Here is a 24,526-nt window from a genome sequence, read left to right on the forward strand (position 1 = left end):
GGATAGACAAGGGATGGCACGGTAATATGTGAGTTAGCTGATTCACAAAAAACGTGTACCTGATTTATTTTAAGGGATTGTATTATTATAAGATCATCCCTCATCCCTCTTTAGAATAAGGAAGTCATGACTAATCCTAACCATCAAATGCCAACAAATTAGTTACTTCAAGTCTGCCATTGTCTAGCACGTGTGGCCCAAAAAGGCTCTACTTGGATGCCAGGTTCGGCCTCAATTGATACCACCACATAGCATAAAACCTTTTTATTATTATTATTTTTATTTATATGAATTTTGAGTCTAATAAATCACACACTCGACCTTTTGATTTTACATAAACAATCAAATCGACCTTTTGATTTTACATAAACAATCAAAATAAAGCGCACTTCCAAACTTTGTCATCAGATGCAATTCTAGTGTCAAAAATTTTGGGATGCCCCGAAAATTTGTTTTTATCATTAATTATAAAATTCTAAACTAAAAAAATAGTTCAAATCAAGCATATCTATAAAAGCATAAAAATCTTCAAAATAAATGTTTCAGATAATGTATTGCAAGATGTACCATTTTTGAAGCTCGAAATATTTCTTTTTCCTATATTCATACATCATGATGTCGAGATGATAAAAATAACATTTTCCAATGGATTTTCTAGGTACGCCTTGGTTCTACCATTTAAGGTGTCAACCTTAAATAATTTTTTTCTATTAGAGAAAGTATATAAAGAGACTATTTATCTTTTGTACAAGGAGCGACAATCATTATTATTCTTTAAATTTAAAAATAGATGGTTGTAAGAGTATTATTGAATGGATACAAATTTCCAAAAAAAAAAATTCGACGTTTGTCACTTACTCCAAGCCATTCAATTTGACATCTAATGAGTACGATTAGTTGTGACGTCTTTATAATCAAGATAAATGATCTATTTGTAGACAATCTTTTATTTTTTATACAAGAAGGTCATAATCACTTTTAGCCACTAGATATGAAATCTAACATAAGAACTTATGACGACACTGAGGATATAACCCTTAATAGAGTATAATTGCAGACTTACAGTGGACTCCAATTAGTTTAAAAAAAGCTTTGATGATCATGCCGAGGATGTGAAATGTAATAAATAAAAATATGTCACAACTGTCTAGAGATTTTATTTTGGATTTTTTACGCAAACAATAACATATCTTTAACAACCCGATTTCAAATGGTCAATACCAATGGTTTAAAAAACGGATCGGTGACCCGGATCGGGCACCCAAAAACCGATCCGGATCGGCGAATCGACGATTCAGATCAGGAATCGAGTGAATCGGTCAGAATAAAGCTTAAAAAAAATCCAAAAAATTTATTAAAATTTATTATAAATATTATTTTTTAGGAAATGAGGGTACTCCATTAAAAATTTTCATGTTTTTGAATGAATATGCGAATATTGATATGTTATTTCCCTGCATGAACTGCCATTCAGCATTAATTTACATCACACAAAAGGATAAACATAGAATTATCATGGAATAAGTATATCAACATACATGGACTACAATAAAGTATAAATTTAGTAACATATGATTTAAAAAAAAAATGATAGACGACGTTATTGTTCTTCTTGGTCACGCTGGTGCCATTGATTGAATTCGTTTAACAATTCATTGATTCGATCTAAAAACGAATCATCGATATTAGCAGGCGTCTGACTATTCCCAAATCCCTGAGTGTTAGTGTTTTGTTGTGTTCCTAATCTAAAATCCCTGAAGCTTGTCCATCTTTCATGCTCACCTGCACTGTCGTGCTCATCCCTACACTGTTGCTGTTAGGACTCGATATGTGAATAATATGGCTGGGATAGGGTGGCCTCAGAATCATCACCTCTCTCATTTTCTCTTTAAATAATATGGATTAAAAAAAAAAATTAACAAATTTTCAAAAAAATAGATCATGGATTAAAAAAAAAAAATCACAAATTTTCAAAAAATTATATCATGGATTACAAAAAAAAATTCGATCATGGATTAAAAAAAAAAAATCACAAATTTTCAAAAAATTCTATCATGGATTACAAAAAAAAATTCGATCATGGATTAAAAAAAAAAAATCACAAATTTCAAAAAATTCAATCATGGATTACAAAAAAATCGATCATGGACTACAAAATATTCGATCATGGATTACAAAAAATTCGATCATGGATTACATAAAATTCGATCATGGATTACAAAAAAAAAAAAAGCATAGAAAAACAAAAAATTCCATCGTGGATTACAAAAAAAGAAAAAAACAATTTGATCATGGATTACAAAAAAATTCAATCATGGATTACAAAAAATTCTATCATGGGTTACAAAAAAAAAAAAAAAACAAAAAATTCGATCATGGATTACAAGAAAAAAAAACAAACATTTCGATCATAGATTACAAAAAATTCGATCATGGATTACAAAAAATTCTATCATGGGTTACAAAAACAAAAAAAAAAAAAAAAAATTCTATCATGGATTACAAAAAAAAAAAAACACAATTCGATCGTGGATTACAAAAAAATCGATCAAGTATTACAAAACAAAAAAAAAAAAAAAAAAAAAATTCCGTACGTGACTCGCCGATTCACTGTACGGGGGACTCGCCGATTCCGTACAGTGAATCGGCGAGTCACTGTGCAGAACCAGACGATTCCCGTTTTTTTCGTCAATTCGATCCGTCCATGCTCCGGTTCGACTCAACGTTTTTTTAAACACTGGTCCATACCAAAGTAAATAGTCTCCTAACATTTCCATTAAATTTTGCCGAGTTAGCTAAGAACTAGTGTGGTACCGCTTTGAACGGTACACCTCCCGTTTTGCCCAGGTTTCTATTAAAAACATTGGATAACTTGTTCAACTCACCGATCTAGCCGGCTCTAAACGCGAAGATAATCGGTTCAACCCATATATCCCGATTTTAAAGCACCGGTTTTCATATCCATATTCGAAGCAGGATACATTTAGGTGCGGGTAACAGGTTGGGTTAACTTGCGGAAGTTGATTTGACTTGGGTTATATTCTGGAATCGATATACGGGATCTGGGTCTAGAACAGAGGACCCCATATCAGGCCGGGTTGGGCCTGGGTCTACGTCGACCCAACCCAAATATTTTACGTTTATTATTTATTTCACCATAATAATATATAATATAATAAAAAAATTTATATAAAGCTGAGGTTCTAAACAATCAAATTAGAGCTCATTTCAAAAATTTCATTAAAAGAGGTTGTTTTGATGTTAAAAAATCATCAAATTGATCATTTTCACCTTAAGATGCATGAGAAAAGAATTGATTTCAAGTTTTAAAAATATTGCATCTTATAATGTATTTTCAGATCGTCAATTTTCAAGATTTTCAAATATTCATAAATTTATTCAATCTATATTATTTTTGAAGCTTTAAATTTTATAATCAGATATAAAAATAAATTTTAAAGCTATTACAACGATTTTCAATATTGAAGCGACATATCTGGACACTACTTAAGGTGCGCTTCACTTTGATTGTTTAGAACCTCGGTCTTTTAAAAACTCCTCTCTTCTATAAACATTTTAAAAAAATCCAACCGATGAGAAAAGTCACATCATTAATTATCTTCATTAATGTAACAAAGCAACCGCGCAAAAACTCAGAGAGAAAGTGGAAGATTTTACCTTAATTTCCCAACTTACCCCTGTCCTTGAATATTTCGTCTGCGACCGTGACTTGGTGAGCTTACTTTTTGCCGGGAAGGGCAAAGAGCGGGTCTCGCCCTCTCCCTCTCTCTCTCTCTACCCAAGACGCTGCCCTAGCCTTCCTCTCTCAGTCTCTGGTTAGGTCATCTGAAGCGCCCTACTCTCTCTTTCTCTCTCATGGATCAGGTTTTGAACAAAGTGGGTTCCTATTGGTTCTCCCGGAGAGCCAACAAGGAGATATCTTCCGTCGGAGACGACATTAACGTGTGCTCTCTCTCTCATATAGATTTGTTTTCAAACTAAATTACGTTAATCTATTATGATTATTATGATCAATTTATTCTATGAAATGATTTTTGCTTCTCGAATTGTGGGTTTTATTTGTGTGCGATTCAGTTGATGCGTTTGACCTAATTTCTGATTGAGTTTAGCTTCATCTTGGTATGCCTTTACATGCATCCATTCACATTGTAGAGAGAGAGAGAGATTGATGCTACTTGTACTGTTAGTTAATAATCGGAAAGAAAACAATTGAGGTGATTTTGTTGTTATTCTTATAGCCTTACTTTAATAAGATGGGAGCGAAGACATGGATTAGTACTGTGTTTGCAATCGAAGGGGAGATATCCAGATGCAGAAATAAATTGGTTAAAGTGTATGCCATTGATATTTCTGTGGACTAATTTAGCTGATATCTCTGCTTTCCTTTGGTGAAAATATTTTCCATTGATATTTCTTGGGACTTGGGAGGATACTCTTTAGTTTTGATGCCTTTGGCCCCCTTTTCTCTGATGTGCTGAAAAACTTCAATACATTTGGTCCTTGCATGAGATATTAGTACTCGATAATATGGATGTCATGCTTGTCGATCTGGCCGTCTTCCAAAATGGTCATTGCTCCTCATGGAGTTTGACATAACCTATGTGTCACAAAAAGCTGTCAATGGACAAGCACAAGCAGACATCTTGGCTTTGCACCCTATCCCAGCAGATTCTCCTATAGCAGTCAATGACTTTTTCTCCCAAATCATTTCTTGAGTAGTGTAGGCCATGGTACTAGACTTTCACTCCTCACTTGAAATGGATACCATCAATTGCCGAAAATGTAGTATCTAGTACTGTATATTCTGTCTAGCACTTGCTTGATGCGTCTTACGTGATATATATTTGAGGAGGGAGCTATGTTTTGAGCATAGAGTGGCAGAAACCAGAGGGAATCCAAAAAATTACTCAAGGCCCTCTCAAATGGCGGGACTTAGATATCTATTTCCCAATTCAAATGGAAAAGGTCTGGATCAATTCCAAGAAAGGCCAGAAGTTCTGGATGGAGATCCTATTTACTCCTAAACATTGTTGAATCCAGTGAGTAATGATGGAAGCAGAAGAGAGAGGAATAATCATATGAAGGAAAGAAGAGCTTAATTTCCCTTGTCATTCTAAACTCCACTAAGTGAGGTATATAGTAGTGTAATGCTTTACATAACGCCTCAAGACCATTATGCCCTTGGTCATAAATGCAAAGACAATTGCAAATTTGAACCTCACGTTAGGGCCTTAGACATAATAAAGAATTAGAGTGACAGGTAGACACTACTCATTGTATGAAATATACATGAACATAAACAGAATAAACCCACTGTTTAACAAATATATTCAGGATATTTTACAAGGGGGTAAACTTAACTGCGCCATTCTACATGAATATAAAACCATATAGCGATATTACTATGTCCGACCTATATAGCCATATTACTATGCCCGTACCAAATACGTGGCATAAGTCAGGGGATGAATGACAAGGTTGAGAACTCTGTACCAAAGAGGAAGCATATCAAGGATTATTTTTCCCTTCTTATTTTGGGTAAAAATCCCAAAACATTCTTCTTGGTTTTCTTTTTACACACTCACAAACACACGTACATACAAATATATATTTTTCTTTGCCATATATATAGGGGGTTGTCCAGGAATAATGCAATAGCAATTGCATTGTATATGCCATTATAGTTAATATTTACTTACCCAAGAAAATATATGCTTGAATTCTAGAGAGAAAGAGTGTTAATTGAAATACATGCATAGTTACCATTTTAGAATTGATATCACAAAACAACAAAGGAAACTTAACAAAAAATGTTCTATTCGCTGCCTTTCTTTTGTTCTATTGTTACAAGGGGATTTTAATGTTAATTAATAAGAGGGGCAAATAGTTCAGGGGGAAGATTTGGGGGGTTTTCACAGAATAAGTAAAAGAGAAAATAGTCTTTTATTCTTTAAACATCCTATTTGTGGAAAAAATTCAAAGGGTTTAAGGACAAGCTTGATATTTGTCTCTTACCCTGTGCCGCCACGTTTTCATGGAGTTCTAAAGGTTGTCATTCATCTGCTGAGTTATGCCACGTATTTGGTATGGATCTATGCTTATTTAATATGGTTAGATTGGTTTATATTTATGTAGAATGCAATAGTAAAATCTAGTTTGTTATAAAAATATCAAAACATCGCATAGATACGTCTACATCAGTCTAAGATAAGCTTTTAAATGTCATTTGCTTCTTGGGGTACAAGTTTTTTTGTCATCTGCACTTTATAGTGTACTTTGACTTTAAAAATAACTTGTTCTGTGATTCGAGGAGGCTATCATTCAGAAGGAATGGCCTTGATCAAATATGATTTTATTTGGAAATGTTTCCAAGAACATCTTTATGCTAAATCAATTAATTTTGGGTGCGGTTTGTATAGAGCCGAGGCTCTGAACAATCAAATTAGAGCCCACCTTCGAATAGTGTTGAGAAATATGGTTTCAGTACTGGAAAGTTTTGTGATAGCCTTAAATTGTATTTTCATCTTTAGTTTAAAATTTAAAGCTTCAAATATAGTGCAGATCGAGCATATCTATGAAAACTTGAAAATCTTGAAAATTGACGGTCCAAAAATGCGATACAAGATGCACTATTTCCAAAACTTGAAATCCATTTTTTTTCATGTACATGCATCTTGATGTCGAGATGACCAATTTGATGATATTTGGGCATCAAAACAACCTCTTCTATTGAACGTTTTGAGGTAGGCTCTAATTTGATTGTTTAGAGCCTAGGATCTATATGAACTTTTCCCATTAAGTTTTAGTGCAGTTCATTTTTTTATTGACAAAATTTTAACAACTCTACTGGCTAATTATTAGTGACGCTAATACCGCCATCTTGAACTAAGTTGTAAGGGCAGTGAGAGCCAAATGTGTTCAAACTCAAAAGGTGGTTATTGAACTTACATTACTATAAAAAAAGAACCTACATTACCACGTCAGATGGGGCTTTTTTATGACCTCACTAATTTGTTCTTCTTGAGGGCCAAAAAGCTTTTTAACTTATTGAATTTGATCCTGACATGATTCAAAGTCCTTTTTTTAAGTGAAAAAAGTGATTATCACTAACATTTTTGTGGAAAACATTGGAGAACCAAAGTAACTATCACCACAAGAAAAAGGGATAAAAAGTCTGTCGAGATTTTTAAAAAAGGGACTTCTTGCAAAGAACACTGTAAAAATATCTTTATGGGATAACAAGGAAGTGTCAATGATTTGGGTTGGGCTTCTTGCAAAAGTGAGCTCATTTCCAATTAACTTGGCTACCCAAACAGTTGGATGAGATCCCAGTGGGCTGGTTGTTGGTATCTACCCTCTTTTGATGGTGTTTGCAAATGTAAAATGATGACATACATATTGTCTCATATGTAGTTTGTAAAACTTGGGTTTTAAAATTAGCCAAACTTAGACTGAGTATTTCAAATGCAAGTTCAGTATTAATAGAAATAGAGACGAGGAAATAGTTAAGATTGATGGACAGGAAATACCAAAAAGAGTGCACTCTTGATATCTTGGTCGGTAATCCAGGAAAATTGAGAAATTGAGGAAGATGTTGTAGATAAAATTAGAGCTGGGTGAGCGAAGTGGATATGTGCAACCGGAGTTTTATGTAATCGCTGCATACCAATGAAGCTGAAAGACAAGTTCTATAGGACAATTGTGAAACCATCTTTGCTTTATGGGATGGAACATTGGGCAGTCAAGAAACAATATACCCATAGAATGAGTGTAGTTGAGATGAAGACATTGAGACTGATGAGAGACGAGACAAGAAAGGATAGAATTCAAAATGGATACATTCAGGAGAATTTATGTGTGGTACCAATAGGCGATAAGATGAAAGAAAGTAGGCTGGCCATGTGTAGCGCAGTCACAGAACCAGTGCAACACTTGTTAGGAGGTGCAAGTTAGTCCAAGTGGAAAGCTCAAAAAGGGCAAGGGATCAGGCCCAAAAACACATGATTGAAAGTAGTGAGAAAAGATATGGGGACTTATGGCCTCACTGAGCGTATAACCCTTAGTAGAGCAGAATAGTGAACTAGGATTAATGTAATCAACCCCTATTAATTGGGAAAAGGCTTTGATGATGATGATGATAATGTAGTTCGTAAAAAGGTATAACCCTTAGTAGGAGCAATTGGTTTAGTTATTAGCTATTTGGTTTTTAAAAAGGTATAAGCAGTTTATTTGTATAAACTGCTGGTAAACCAAGTCTTCTTTCAATTCTTTCATGCAACTACATGAGCTTTCTAATTGTGTAATTTGCTGCTTAATGGTAACTTGATCTTGTGTTTCTCTTGAAGTTGTTGTTGTAATTTAAACAACACCCTATATTGTGTACATAATAGTCTTACTAAAAATCATAAGAAATGCTTGTTATAGTCTTGCGGCATGCTTCTATTGGATGTAAGATTCTTTGTGTAATTCTCTTAGCGCTTATCTTGAATGCAGTCACTGTCTAGCAGCATTGAAGGGGGAGCAAAATGGTTGGTCAACAAATTTAAAGGTGTGATTTCCTGTCTCACTCCCTCACCTTTCAATTTCTTGCAATTAGAAATTTATTATTAGTAGACTATGACGAAGCGGGTTTCAGTCGAAGGTAAACGTGGTTGTATCTCTTTGCCCTTCCAGTTGGATAGCCTTGTGAGGAACCCATTTGTATGCTAATATTTTTCGGACAATATCAATGAATTATTTGTATGGTTCTTGTGCCTACTCTTTACATGGTCAGATGAATGGAACAGTGGCTTCATCTGGTGGCTTCAGAGCTGAATTGCTGACTTTAGTACCAAAATTGGCTAATAAGTAGGGATTGATGTGTAATTCATCCACCATAGTGCACATAAGGAGCACCATACTAATGTTTTTTTGGCGACTATTCTTTGGATTCAAATTTTTTTGAAGGTTTTTTGGACTTGTATAGCCTGTTATGGTGAGATTAACTCTATGGTTTTGGCTTTCCAAAAGTTGTTCAGCTAATAAATTTTTTTTAATAAATCCCTCTTATCTGCCCAACAAGTTTTAACTTTTCTATGAATAGCCATTATAGCAGTTTTGGTAGTTTCTAATTCCTTGGTGATATGTTCAAGGATTTATCAATGATATCTCTCGCTTGATTTGTGGTCGATATCCATATTTGGCAATGATATCTCTCCCTTGATTGGTAGTTTCAAATTCCTTGGTGATATGTTCAAGGATTCAATAATGATATCCCTACCTTCATTAGGGTTGGGTGGGCGAAATGGAGATGTACAACTAGAATTTTATGTTATCGCCGCATACCAATAAAGCTGAAGGGTAAGTTCTATAGGACAGCTGTGAGACCAACTTTGCTTTATGGGAATGTTGGGCAGACAAAAAAACAATATACGCATAAAATGAGTGTAGAGGAGACAAGGATGTTGAGATGGATGAATGACAAGACAAGAAGGGATAGAATTGAAATGAAAAATTTAGGTGTGGCACTAATAGGCGATAGGATGAGAGAGAGTAGACTTAGGTGGGTTGGCCATGTGTGGCATCGATCTAGTATAACTCCTGTTAGGAAAGATTGAAAAGGGTAAGGGGTAGGCCCAAAAAGATGTGGTTGGAAGTATTTAAAAAAGATTTGGGGACTTATGGCCTTATTTAGGGTATGGCCTTAAATAGAGCTGAATGGCGGACCAGGATTCATGTAGCCGATCCCAATTAATTGGGAAAAGGCTATGATGATGATGATGATGATGATGATCCATATTTACCTTTTCTCTCCCCAATAGTTGTGTTTCTTATCCCAGATGGGTCATTCTATATACACTTTTACTCAGAAATGTTCTTTGCCCAACAAAACCGGCTAGTTATTCTGTCATGGAGAATTGTTATAGATGCTCCATATGTTTGTGGTTCCTTAGTGCTAGAAAGTGCAATTAATTATGGGTAACATTGTCTGGATGGATATTGAAACTTGATAGTGATGATAATTGGAAAGATAAAGTGGCATTGGATGTTAGGGTTGGGTAGTTATCATTATGATGGGTAAGATATAATTCTTTTTGTTTAATTTCCATCAAATTTCATTGCAACACTTCTTTTTATTTTTGTGCCTACCAGATCAACTTCTTTCATGCTTCATCACCTTGGATAGTTTCAAATCTATGAATTATGCAACAACTCATGCTTTATTTAGCAGTATGCTTTTAAAATAATAAATGTTTTTTTAATTTTTTTAATGAAGATTGGAGGACCATGGCTGAAAATAGATCATAGTTTTACGGAGAATGTTAAGTGATGCATGGAGACTAGGAACTTTTCGTGTTTGGGTCAAGGTGAATGACAGAAAGAAAAGGTGGCAAACATGAGTATTTGATTAGCTAACTCTCTCTCTCTCTCTCTATCTATTTATATATCTATCTAGGCATGTGCACAGACGCGGGCCCCCACACACACACTCATAGACATACACGGAGACACACACATGCAGAGACACACACACAAACAGATGTATATATAGTGAGCCGCACTAAGGAGCAGTATAGGCGGGATCACTCGGATTGAATTTTAACGGATTCGACGGCCAAAATGGCTCACAGAATCTTTATCCTATATAATGAAAATAAGAGTAGGGATTCTTTTAATTCCAAGAGGATGCATGAGCATTTCATGTTTGTTGTCCTATTCGTGATGGATGGAGAAAGCAAAATTTGGAAAATGCAAGGAACCATGATGAAAGCCTGCATCGAATTTTAGTCCTAGTAAGTAATGGGATTGTATACAATGAGACTATTTACCTTTGATACAAGGTGGTCACAGTTTCTTACAACCATCCGATGTGAAATTTGATAGCTTGGGTGTATCACAAAGTTCGAGAAAATTTCTTTTGAAGTTTGAGCTTGGTCAATGGAATAAATGCAGCCACCCAATTTCACATCCAATGGTCAAGATTAATTATGACAACCTAGTACCACCACCACCACCACCATCATTACTATTATTATTACTATTACCATTACTGTTACTGTTACTATTACTGTTACAATTATGTTAGAGTTGCTGTTACTATTACTATTACTACTACTACAATTATTATTATTATTATTATTATTATTATTATTATTATTATTATTATCTTTTATAATATAACTTAGCATATTATTTCAAGCCTTAAGTACCAGAGCAGACATAACCACAGGATATAATCTGCTGCATTATAGGAAAATTAAGTGTTTGCTTTTTCTGGAATAACAAATGAAGTAGTTTTTTTGCTCAGAGACATGTAAAGCCTAAACTAGTCCTACGTGTTCTTTAAAGATCAATCAACAAACAATGAAAATGAATATGAAATGGTCAGGACGTTTTTGTTTTGGACGCCCATATGGAAGTCTCTCTGAAATATCTATTGGTATGCGAATGAGAAAAAATTATGTTTGTGAATCTTGGCCTTTTGTCATCATCAACCGTGATGTCTCGCAATCAAATCGTAATTTCAGCAGACTTTGGATAAATTTGGCCAAATTCATCAAAAAATGCTCATTAATGTTGGATAGCATCATAAACTCACTCACCCACTTTAATGGCTTTGAACCCAATTTCAGTTAATTTGGTTTTGCCTGGCTGACGCCAAGCCATAATGAGATCTTCATTAAATTTGTGGATGACTGCTAAGGACAGCTTGAGGCTTAAATGTAGCATATTTCCCTAAAGGCCTGCTTCTGCAATTAAGATGCTTTTTGTTACCACATGACTCAGTCCCTCTCTCTCTCTCTAGATGTGTTTGTACGTGGGCACCATTTTAATGCAGCTTAAATGTCAATAGATATTCATGCAGTGGTACTTATGTATTTTGTGCCCTCAAAAACTTTGTTATATAAGGGATTTAATCCCCAATTTTATATCTGAGAGAATTTTCACACTCAAAATCTGTCTCCCTCTCTCTCTAGGAAAGTTGCAGAAGCCCCTACCTGAGCTACTGCAGGAGTATGATTTGCCTATGGGCCTGTTTCCAAGGGATGCGACCAACTATGAGTTCAATGAAGAGACAGGGAAGCTGAGTGTGTTCATTCCATCCATATGCGAAGTGGGTTACAAGGATTCATCAGTAGTGCGCTATACCACTGTTGTTACTGGTTATCTTGAGAAGGGAAAGCTTAGTGACATAGAGGGGATGAAGACCAAGGTGATGATATGGGTCAAAGTTACTTCTATCTCGACGGAAGGTTCAAAGGTTTACTTCACAGTTGGTGTGAAGAAAGCCCGGCTTAGAGAAGCTTATGAGGTGCTCCGAGATGGTGTGGGTGTGGATAAGTTCTAAGTACAGAAGTTGTAATTTCCTTGGTTTACTAACTAGTTGTCGAAAATCGCCTTCTCTTTCCGTTCATGGCTGGGTAGAGATTATTGATTAGGGGCTCTCCATCTTGGTTAGTTATTGATTTGAAGAATTACGGTGTAAGGTTAGTGATAATGCTTGGAATGCAGAAAGTGGACCAGTGAAATCCTTACGTAAAGGTAGGGTCTGGACTTTTTTAGTTGAAGACTGCAGTTAGTGTCCTTTTCAATTAGAAACATGTGCAGTAAGTCTCCTTTTCAATTAGAAAGTATTGTATTGGGCTTTCATCAAAGACATGGGTTGAAATAAAAAATTGGAAGTTGGAAATCAATAAGTTTCTTTATGGTTATCTTGGATTAATTTGGTCGGTGAATAAAAAATCGGAAGGTGGAAAAACTCGCAGACTCGACTTGCCCGCTTCCCATGTTTACCCTGTTTTATAAATAATAAACTTGTGATCGGAGTTTTTGGATGTATATGGGGCTGTTATGTGTGGAAATAAATTTCGAGAAATTATTTTCTATAGAGACGGCATATTTCTGGCGTTTGGATCGAAATTTTAGGATAGAAAAGTATTTTATCAGAAATTATTTTTTTCATCTCAAGCCAAAAATAAAAAGATTTATGTCTTTATTTTTACCCTAAAAAATTGATTTTCAGCTAGAAGTCCCCCATTATGAAGATACTTACTTTATAAAATAAAATACAATTAATCATGTCAAAACACCCATGAATTCGAGAGAGAAACTATCTCAAATTTTAAATTTTAGAGTAAAAGTATATTAAAATTTTAGAGATAACTTATATTTAATTATAGAGATAAAAGCTACCTGAAAATTTTTATAGAGAAAAATTATAGAAAATGAATGATACAGATGCGTTACCCGAAGACTAGTAAAGATGTCCAGCACATCCACTTCCTGCTGTTTTCTGAAAGGTCGTGAATTCACTGCTATCACGCGTGTGCTAGAAAAAGGCTTGAACTCGTCGATCGGTGTTCCTGTGAACTTTGTAGATGACAACCAAAAAGTATATTATCGCTGGAAATAATTTTTTCGTGGGAATCACGTTTCTAGCTTCTGGATCTAAATTTTGAGGTGGAAAAATAATTCCGCGAGAATTTATTTTCTCCATGAAATCCCAAAATAAAGAAATGTATATTCCAGCCTTACCCTAACCCTAAGAAAATATTTTCTCATGGCCCAAAATAAGAATTCAATCTCTCTCCCTAAACCCCCTAATCTCTTTCTCTGATCCCAACCCATTCTCTCCCTTGCCCCCGTGTGTGCATGATCTATTTACTTAATGGTGGTCTTACATTATACCATCCTTATTGATTGATGTTTAACCTCTTGTGTTGCTCCCTGTAAATCTCAGTTTTAGAATTGATTGAAATCCTGGATATATGAACTTTTTTTGGGGGATATAAATCATGAATTCTCGGTACATGTGGTTTCGGAATGCATCTAGAAGGAATTTGTTCCAAATTATGCGTCTTGAATTGTGCTGGCAGGGTACATTCACGTAACGCACACATTTTCCTCCGGACTTGTGCGAAATGCGCTTTCAACTCACTGGGAGAGTACATCATTCATTGTAACTCACACCTTTTCCTCATTTGTACGATGAATTTGTTCTAAATTATGCATCTTCAAATCAATGGCAGACTGAAGATATTTGCCTCCACATCAAGCTTTTAACATGTTTCCAAGAAGATAGAAGATATTTGCTATTGCAAGCTTTTAACATATTTCCAAGAAGAAAACAGATATTTGCCTCTATAGCAAGCTTTTAACATCTTTCCAAGAACCAACGGAATCAGTGGGTGATAACAAGCTTTTAACATATTTCCAAGAGGATGAGGCGAATAGCATCCGCCCGCCAAATTTCTCAACTAATATCTGACTAAAATGATCAAAATAAAGTGCTTTAATTTCAAGCTCATAATAACCAAGGTCTTTCATGAGATATTGGAGATAATCAAAATAAAATGCTTTAATTTCATGCTCATAATAACAAAGTTCTTCCAATATATTTCAAGCTAATAATAACCAAGGTCTTCTATAAGATATTGGAAGGGTGATGTGCTTCTTAGTTACAGGTGATGTGCTTCTTGGATTGGAAGGGTGATGAACTTCTTAGTGGCAGGTGATGTGTTCTTGGTTACTGGATTACACATGTTATTTTCTCCCTATCTACAATTCTGGTAAAAAACCACTAGCAATGATTACACAAATGTTGTCTTCAGGTGATGTGTTCTAAGTTATTGGATTACACATGTTGTCTTCTCCCTATCTACAATTCTGGTAAAAAACCACTAGCAATAATTACACAAATGTTATCTCCTCCCCAGATATTAACTTTGTAAAATTCTCCCCTTTTTAGAAGGTACTCATAACCGTAGGGAGATTCATTCAAACATTTTTGAATAAAGTTCTTTCTCGCTAGAGATTAACATTCATTCAAATATTTTTGAATAAAGTTCTTCTCTTCCGAAAAAAAAGAGAAGCTATTTCCATGTATACAAAGGCGAGTGAAGGAGAAGCTATTTTGATGTATACAAAGGCAAATATGTCAAGGAGCTATTTCGATGTATACAAACGCAAATATATCAAAAGGCAGGGTGGGGGAAAGCAGATATTTCGATGCATATAAAGTAAATATATCAAGGAGAAGCTATTTCTATGTATACAAAGGCAAATATGTCATAAGGCAGGGTAGGGGAGAGAAGCTATTTCAATGTATACAAAGGCAAATATGTCCAAAAGAAGTTATTTCGATGTATACAAAAGCAAATGCGTCAGAAAGCAGGGTGGGGGAGAGAGAGTGGATTTTGAAAAATTAGAGAAGTTTTTACCATTATTTATACTAACATTTAAACCTGCAAATCAATTCTACATGGAGAGCTGAAAAAATGATGAGCATAAGATGATCAAGTTTATCAAAGTAAGAAATAGAAGCATCATTATAACAAATTTTAGAAAAAGAGGATAAGAGGTTTAAAGAAGATTGCTAGCTCAAAAAAGAGATATAGAGGGGTAAGTGGTTCAAACGATGGTTAGAAAGAGAGATAGTGGTTCAAAGATGGTTAAAAAGAGAGAGAGAGATTAGAGTAAGGATAAGACGTTTAAAAAAGATTGGTAGAGACAAGAGAACAGTTTAAAGAAGATTGTTAGAGACAAGAGAACAGCTGCAATATCGTATTTTCTTTCTGGTTTAGGCCAGGGTTCACGCTTCTTTCCGGTTTCGGCTAGGATTCACGCCACTCATCTTCATTCGTATTTCCTTTCTGCTTTTCTTGACTTGGTATCGGTGGGGTTGTCGGGATACAATGTAAGATATTTGATTGATATTTCCTTTCTGGTTTTCTTGACTTGACCTGGGTAGGGTTGTCGGCATACAATGGAAAGATATTTTAATTTTAACACGGGTACAGTTTGCGGCGTAGAAGTAAGGTACACCTCCAAATTTTATCATGGTATATAATTTTGATATAAAATGTTCTTAGGATTATCTCAAAATCTATTTTTATATTTAATTATAAAATTTTAAATTTAAAAAAAAACAAATCTTTTTAAATAGATCTATAAACATACAAAAATCTTGAAAATAGATAGTGTAGATAATATGTTCTAAAATGCACTATTTTAGAGACTTAAAATCTTTTTATTTTTCATAGTCATACATCTCGATGTCGAAATGATCAATCAAAGGGTGTTTCAACATTAAAACTACCTTTTTCGATGGATTTTTGAGGGGCATCCGTAGTTCTACATTATAAGGTAGCATCCTTATATAAACTTTTTCCTTCTTGAGAACATAAATGTACTTTAATTTTATCTATTTTTTCTATATCTTAGGTTAAGCTTAAATGTGGCGTATGCATGTTTTTTTTTTTTATTACACACCTATAAGATATTTTAAAAAATAATTTAAAACAAATAAAATTACCAAACTACCCCTACTGCTATTCAGGGTCACTTTGGTAATTTTATTTAGTTTTAAATATTTTTAAATGCTATATATATATATATATATATATATATATATGATAGAGAGAAATATGTACAAATTTGAGCTTAATCTAATTTATAACAAATAGACAAAATTAAAATACACTTCGTATTCTAATTCTAAATATCAAAAGAAAATAAGACATGTAAAATCTGCCTTATTTTTTACAGATTTTATTATTATTATTATTTGTTTATCTATATCTATATGTTTGTAATTCTCAGCATATTTGTAAGGACAAGTTTATTTATTTAAATCATTATAATGTACATTTATTTTTGTCCTTTTCGAAGTATCAATTTATTTGTACTTAAGCTATAACCTTATGTGAAGATCACTATTTATTTTCTTAAAGTTTTGGAAAGGAAACATGTTATTTTAGCATTGGAAAGTGAACTCTGTGAAGCATTTGAAAGTCTATCTTTTAACTCAATTCTCTCTCTAACCGTGTCATTTATCCCTGTACCTCCTGTCTAAACTTGGCTATGATTCCCTCTCTTTCTCTAAAACTTTCTCTAACTCCTATGCCGTTTCTCTATCAACTGAACAACTCCTCTCTTCTGCAATCTAGAAACATTCTCCAAGTATTTGCATTTGCAAAAGAATTGGCACAACCAACAAAGTGACAAGTATTTTTCAAGCCCATGAATGATGAGCATAACTTCTTCATTTATATAGATTTAGAAACTTTGATACAGGCTCATGTTATTGATAACGAAAAAGAATATAAATTAAACGATTTCCAAATCGATCATATCAGGTTAGGGTTAATCTGTACATGATAAGATTGTTCACCAATTTTCAAATTTTTAATTGACTTTTTGTAACCACCACCAGCAAAAGCATACCTCCAAGCCCAACACACCATAAACCAATTAAGATCACCTTATATTTTCCAATACGATGCATCTCAGAATTCAGAAAAGGAAGATGGAGCAACACAAGTGATCGGCACCTGCTCATCAAGAATGGTGCATCAGGCGATAATCTATTGGTAGAGGTAGAAAGTAAGGCCCACTCTTTTCAAATGATGGGCTCTTCCCTTTGGCAGCTTTCATTTTTAAACCGTAGTGCTCTTCCCTCTACTTTCCTCTTGTTACTCCTCGCTCCTTTCTCCCTTAAAATGCCAAACCCTGGAATCATACGAGTCAATTTGGAAAGAGAGAAAGGGGGCCTCTGTTCCAGTCTCTACATAGACAGAGAGAGAAGCTGAATCAGGTTTGAGCACTTTTCTGGCCATGTAATTTTTCGATGCATTTCTAGCAACAATACTAGGGGCTTGCAACCTGATGGCGGAGTGAGACAGCGTTGCAGGACAGTGGAGAGAAGAACCTTTTTGTTTGAAATGAGAGGTGCCAAAGAGAAACCTCCAGATTGATTGTCAGAAGAATGACCCTTACATTTACATTAAATTTATCATTCTCAACCATGCTATATATACATATAGGGCAGTGATCTAATGCAGTGATATATATATATATATATATATATATATATATAAGAAGCATCTACGCAATGCTTATGGGCAAAATGCTACAATGATTTTGTCCATAGGCCAATTGCCATGCGTTTTTTGACCGCCACGGACTTAGCATGTCCGTAGCGGATACCGTCACGGACGTACTAGGTCCGTGGCGGTCCAAAAATTCATGCGGAACTGCAACGGACGGCACCGTCCGTTGCGGGTCTGTTCAATAAATGGCCACGGACATAGCAAGTCCGTGACAGAGGCAAAATACTGTAGCATTTAACCTATAGGCATTTTTTAGGTTTTTCCATATATATATATATATATATATATATATATATATATATATATATATATATATATATATATATATATATAGAGAAAACATCTTTACAAAACCTATTTTTAAGCTTCATTTCTTCATAGACCCAAAGTTTCAAAACATAGACACTCTATCTATGATATCTTCTAACCCCTGTATTAAGTTTACCCATTTTTACCTCTATTTTTTAGCCCAAACAAATTTGAAAACGGCACCGTTTTATAAACCCCTCTCTTTCTAGCCCAAACAAATTTAAAAACGACACCCTTTTATAAACCCCTCTCTTTCTAGAGGTGTTTTTCTTTTGTTTAAGAATTAAGATACATGGAATACCAAAGTTCCATCTTTCTCTCTTGCTCTGGGTTTTGCATAGCTGTCTCGCTTTTGTGCATTCAGATGGTTGACGAGGTTAAATTTGGGGATGCCCTTCTAATTTCTCCTCCTCTATGATTGCAGTCTCTGAAGACCAGAGTTATGATGCAGATGATGGGGAAGAGAGGGTTAATTCAGGCAATGGAGTTGTATCAGTCTTAGAAAAACAAAAAGAAAAAAAATAAGAAAGAAGGAAAAGCCTGAGAATAAGAAGCCCAGCCGACAACCAGCATGGCTGAATCATCAATCAGAACCCAAGTTTTAGTATTCGTGAAAGCATTCTGGCACCTCAGTTTAATCAAATTCCATAACAAGTGAGAAGCCAACTGAAAACCTGTGTAACAATTGTATATCCATTATCTCCTACAGCAATAACATAAGTATTCTTCATAATTATTCGAACATATTTACAGTTAGCCACTGTAAAAAAATATCAACCACTCCAACCGCTGGATGTTACAAAATGAGACAAACCCATTATAGTATAATCTCCAAACCCTCTTATCTCATGAACCCAGGATATGTGGGTTATACAGGAAACGTGGTGCTCGTAAATCATGTTAATAGAAATCCCTTGACAATTGTTACCAATCTCTCTCAAAACTCAAACCAACAACCCCAGATGCATCCGCCTGAAATAAACCCTAATTTGCTTGCCTATCGAATTTCAGGCCATCACCAATACAATCAATGGAGGAAATAGGGCAATGAACCCACCTTTCTCCATTAAACTGATCAATCTTAGACCAATACCAACCCTCCCCAAATTGCAAATATGAACAGTTCATCCTCAATCTCTCATCGCCAACTTGTTCAGGAAATCACGATTTCTCATATGGGTATTTTGAAGCCCATGGCGTCTGATCAAACACAACAGGGGCTCTCTCTCTCTGCATCTTTCTTCCCAACAACCATTGAATGGCATACAAATGGCCATGGAGTCTCTCAGAGCATGAAACAGGGAACTGTGGACTCTGTTTCATCAAATTTACAGGGGTTCTGATGGGTTTGAAGAATTTGAAGGCGGCTCAAGAGCTTCTTGATGAGGTTGTTAGTGTAAGAAGGGAATTAAGACTTAAAGAGGGGTTGGAGAGATTCACAGGGGAGAGAGAAACGTGAAGAGAGAGAAGGGGTTTAGAAAAAATGTCTTTTTTAAATTTATTTGGGCTAAAAAGATAAGTGAAAATGGGTAAATTTCATCCAGGGGATTAGAAGATACAAAAGAAAGAATCTCTATGTTTCAAGATAGGTTTTGAAACTTAAGGTCTATGGAGAAAGAAATGAAATTTAAAAATAGACTCCACAAATATATTTTCCCATATATATATATATATATATATATATCATACTCCCGTGAGAGTATTCTATCCATTTAGTCGCTTAGGCAAAACTTATGCTAGGAATATTTTTTAGATCCCAAATTTTGGGGATGTAATCTCCATAACCTAGCGACCAACTTCAAAGGTAAAAATTTTTTAACCTTGGCTCTCTATAGACCTTAAAAAAATAACATCCCAAGATTACATGGGAACTGTCCAATTTTTGGAGGGAAAGATTAAGATATTTAAGAACTCAAAATTCTAATTTTTTCTTTTCAAATAATCATCTAGTGATACTCAGATGAATCCCAAAATTTTGAAAAAAAAAATAAAAAAAATCTTCCCAGTAGCTATTCTGCCCTAGGAGTTGTTATATAATATGCTCCCACGGGAGCATGCTATAGGTGGTCTATATAAATAGTGTACAAAAGAAAAGGCTTGTGCCTTTACATCTTTCATGTAAGGTACAGCGAACATGAAAAGCCCACCCAATTGTGATGTTTGAGCTCCTCACCAACATGAGATAATCTACGCCATGTCTAAGGTTTCTCTGCAACATGGAAAATAAGCAAAAAGAATGAAGATTGATTATGGCCAGAGTTTGCTGAAACTTTCTATTTCTCAAAAGGTTAGTTCTGATGATTTAAGATGCGAGCATTTTCTTTACCATAAGAGCATTTAGTGAAAAAGCCTAGCACCTTCTGCTCTTGATTGATTGGTTCCAACTAATAATTGGAAACTTGATACCCACCAAATCAAAATCATTTTTCCACAATAATTATTTGAGGCTATGAGACCATTGGTTTGAAGTGATGTTGCAGGTATTCGTTTTCCCCTTTTTTTTGAGCAGTTCACAAGCCAAATGATGCCCCAAAAATAAAGGTAATGAGACTATTCCTCAAAATAGTGAATGTCCACCAACATAGCCTAGTGCAAGGTCAAAATCAACCTATAGCCATTTACTTGTTCTCACTGTCAGTTACAAATTGTTAACAATGATCCTTGTTTAAAATCAAGAATGCAGTAGAAATCCCATTTGAGACCATGGAAACTCATCTTCCTGCCAAAGCCAATCCTCTTTGATCATAAAAGGATAAAATATTCCATTAAGTGTTGGCCTTCATCAAACAGGTAGGTCTCCAAAACCCACAAGGCAAGAAGTAAATTGTCTCCTCAGCATCCCTAAAAACATCTTCCTCACTAGTCAGACTGGGGTCCTTCACTGCAACCATTAAAAATTGAGGTTCAACCAAGAATTGGACTTTCTGCACAACGTACTGCAATTGCCTTTTCTTTCTCAATCCCCTCCAAGTAATGGAAGGAAACTAGAAGTTCCAGATGATTTGTTTCCCCCACTTTATCCCCTAAATCGAGCATGACTGGTAAGAACTCCAGCAACACTCATATAAAAGAGCTACCTCCACTAAAAATGGCTTATAAAGAAACCCTATTAAAGAGATGGAAAATAGAAATGTAGATGCACATTCTCTAAGCTCAGGTATTCCACAAGGCAACATCCCTTCCTTAAACTCTATCTTTTCTTTTTGATCGGTACCTTAAAATGGTGTTCATAGAGAGTCCTAGTGGACATTCACAGCAAGTATTTGACAAGACACCAGAGAATGCCGGGACCTTAAAATGCCATGTCCTTGAAAGGTGAAACTTGCAACTCCCAGGCCCAAGAAATAATACATGGACCATTGGAATTTCATCAATCCAACATTCCAATAGTTGTATTATAAGATAAAAAATGAAGAGCTGTCATCATCATCATCCAAGCCTTATCCTAATTATTTGGGGTCGGCTACATGAATCATGTTATTCCATTCTTCTCTATCAAAAGACATACCCTCAGTATAACTAAAAGTCACTATATCTTTTCTCATTACTTCTATCAAAGTCTTTTTTGAAAAAATGACGAGATATGTAATGCTTAATCTTTTAGACGAAAATACTCCACTAGAAGTCTTCCTCTTAGTCTATCTTTCCATAAATCATAGACATTCATATAAAAGAACCCCAACTCCAACCATGAACAAATAGTCAAACAAAAATGCACCCACCTAGTTCACTTTATCAATAACAAAGCGTAACAACACCCCTTCCTTAAACTCATATCTTTTCTTTTTGATCGGTACCTTAAAATGGTATTCACAGAGAGGCCTAGGACATTCACAGCAAGTATTTGACAAGACACCAGAGAATGCCGGGACCTTAAAATGCCATGTGCTTAAAAGGTGAAACTTGCTACTACCAAGCCCAAGAAATAATACATGGACCATTTGAATTTCATCAGTCCAACATTCCATTAGTTGTATTATAAGAAAAAAAATGAACAGCCGTCCTCATCATCATCCAAACCTTATCCTAATTATTTGGGATCCCCTACATGAATCCTGTTATTCCATTATTCTCTATCAAGGGCATACCCTCGGTATAAGCAAAAGTCACCATATCTTTTCTCACTACTTCTATCCACATCTCTTCCGAAAAAATGAAGAGATATGTAATGTTTAATTTTTTAGACGAAAATACTCCACTTTGAAGTCTTCCTCTTAGTCTATCTTTCCATAAATCATAGACATTCATATAAAAGAACCACAACTCCAACCATGAACAAATGGTCAAACAAAAGCGCACCCACCTAGTTCACTTTATAAATAACAAAGAATAGTTTAACCAAAGGGAATTAAAAAGAAAACCAGTTCTTTTACAATAACATAAGAAACAACACAATATAAACTTCTTAACATCCAGAACCTATAATTCGATTGCAAAGATGAATGATATTCACAAAACCATGAAAGACAAAGTACCAGAACAGTTAATTTGATTGCAAAGACGAATCATACTCGTAAAACACATGAAAGACAATGGCCACAAAGACAATTTCATAGCCAAGATCAACTGTAGAAATAAAACCAGTCACAACTAAAGCAAACACAGAGAAAAACGACATGTGTCAAAAACTTCCAATTAACTTGCCCATACTTTCAAGTTGCAATGACAAGAAGCCAAGAACAAAGCAAAGAGAAGTAACAATTAAAGTAAAGATAACAAATTTTTAATTTACCCAATAAGGGGAAAAGTATTTTCCAAATAGAGCATCTCAAATTTCAATTTTCGCTTGTAGGTTATCTTGATCGCCTTAATATTTCAAGCCACCGGTCTTCAGGTACCCGATCAACCCAAGGAGGAGGCGACCCATGAAAGGAAACCCCTCTCATGGCATCGATTATTGCCGAGCTTCTCTCTGCCGGTAAGGGGGCATTGCGTCGCTCCTCATCTTCTTGAAAGGCAGTTGATATAGCTGACTCCGAAGCATTTATTTCTCTCTCATCTTTCTCTTCCTCTTCTATTGCTTCTTGTTCAATCATATTACCATTGGGGATGAGCGAGAAATACCCATTTCCCAATTCTGTTTCAGAGAAACCATTGCAAATTGGTGAAGATGGGTTCGAATCGTGCAGACTGAGGCTCGAGATGTGCTCATTTGGGTAATATGACTCGCCATTGTTGATCCAGGAGGAATCTTCAGAAGTGTCGGGCTCCGATGAAATGGGTTCGTAGTCGGGACCATCCGAGAGAGTATCAGAGTCAGTTGCAGGGTCTTCTGCATAGATATAAGTTTTTGGAGTTAGAGAGAGAGGAAGGGCAATTGATTTAGAGAGAGGAAGGGCAATTGATTTAGAGAGAGGAAGGAAGATGGAAACTTGAGAGTGGTGGGTGGGTGTACCTGAGCAGATATGTGATGGCATGGACATTCTTGTGTTGCTCTCTCGTCTTTCTGTCAGCTCCTTGGCATACCAACGTCCGAGATCAGGGCAGAATATGAGAGAGAGAGAGAACCGAGAAAGAGTGCGCAATTTCCCTGATAAAAAAGGCTCTAGAAAGGAATTTTTTTTTTTTTTTGAGCGAATGAAAAAGTAAGGGTGGCAACGGGTCCAGCATGGGCCGGTCTCGATTAGTATTGAGGTCCAGGTTTTGGATCCGGATCCAACCCATTGGGTCCAAAAGTTGGACTCATACCTATACCCATCGGGTTCCAGGTCTATACCGTCAGGTCCCAGATTTGATTGGTTCTATTGCTACCCTCATTATAAGTTTTTTTTTTTTATATTATTATCAACAAAGTCACAATAATCCACCGTTAGCTTTCAAGCGGTCTGAGTAGTCGTTTAATAGTGAAAGATGACTGACAGTTCTTATTGTATACGAGTCTTAATACACCCAAACAAATAGGGCTTCAAGTATTTATCTCCAATAATTCATAGGTACGAGTCGGGTCCATCCGGACCTGAATAGCGTTCGGGTCCAAGTTTTGGAACCCGACCCAACCCTCCGAGTCCAAATGTTGAATCCATACCTGGACCCTTGTCAGGTATACCCGTCATGTCCCGGGTCATGGGTCTATTGTCCCTAGTAAAAAGGGAGCTAAAAGAAGTTAATCAGATTTATTTAGTCGCCGGGCCCTCCCAAGGTGGTAAAATTAAAGAAAATCTGCAGAAAAAAGATTTAAAAATAAGGACCGGGCCAAACTAGGCCTATCTCTCTTGCTTTAGGCCAAGCCCAGTCCTTTGTATTTTGTGGCCCAAGACCTAGTATTTTAGGCCGGGCCACCAGACCCATTGCCACCCATTTATTTGGGCCTGTGTATGTACTAGAAA

At 35.5% G+C, this 24,526-nt stretch overlaps 2 protein-coding genes and 1 long non-coding RNA gene across 3 annotated transcripts; 1 reads left to right on the forward strand and 2 right to left on the reverse strand.

Moving 5' to 3' along the window:
* Positions 1 to 3,735: 3,735 nt before the first annotated feature.
* Positions 3,736 to 12,695, forward strand: LOC18437167 (uncharacterized protein At5g01610). The gene is made up of 3 exons (XM_006847383.4): positions 3,736 to 3,963; positions 8,515 to 8,569; positions 11,979 to 12,695. The coding sequence occupies exons 1-3, from the start codon at positions 3,877 to 3,879 to the stop codon at positions 12,347 to 12,349; spliced, it is 513 nt and encodes a 170-aa protein (XP_006847446.1). The 5' UTR covers positions 3,736 to 3,876; the 3' UTR covers positions 12,350 to 12,695.
* On the reverse strand, positions 4,231 to 13,405 carry LOC148781058 (uncharacterized). The gene is made up of 2 exons (XR_016060612.1): positions 13,249 to 13,405; positions 4,231 to 5,041 (listed from the first exon to the last, which is right to left on the reverse strand). It is a non-coding gene; the product is annotated as an uncharacterized LOC148781058 (long non-coding RNA).
* A 9,588-nt stretch (positions 13,406 to 22,993) lies between these two features.
* Positions 22,994 to 24,253, reverse strand: LOC18437166 (uncharacterized). Its single transcript, XM_088874702.1, has 2 exons — positions 24,226 to 24,253; positions 22,994 to 23,472 (listed from the first exon to the last, which is right to left on the reverse strand). Exons 1-2 carry the CDS (start codon positions 24,251 to 24,253, stop codon positions 22,994 to 22,996), a joined length of 507 nt encoding a protein of 168 aa, XP_088730828.1.
* Between the last annotated feature and the right edge of the window lie 273 nt (positions 24,254 to 24,526).

The sequence above is a fragment of the Amborella trichopoda genome, chromosome 8 (assembly GCF_054954075.1).
Source record: "Amborella trichopoda isolate Santa Cruz 75 chromosome 8, AtrichopodaSantaCruz75HAP2 v2.0, whole genome shotgun sequence".
Taxonomy (NCBI): domain Eukaryota; kingdom Viridiplantae; phylum Streptophyta; class Magnoliopsida; order Amborellales; family Amborellaceae; genus Amborella; species Amborella trichopoda.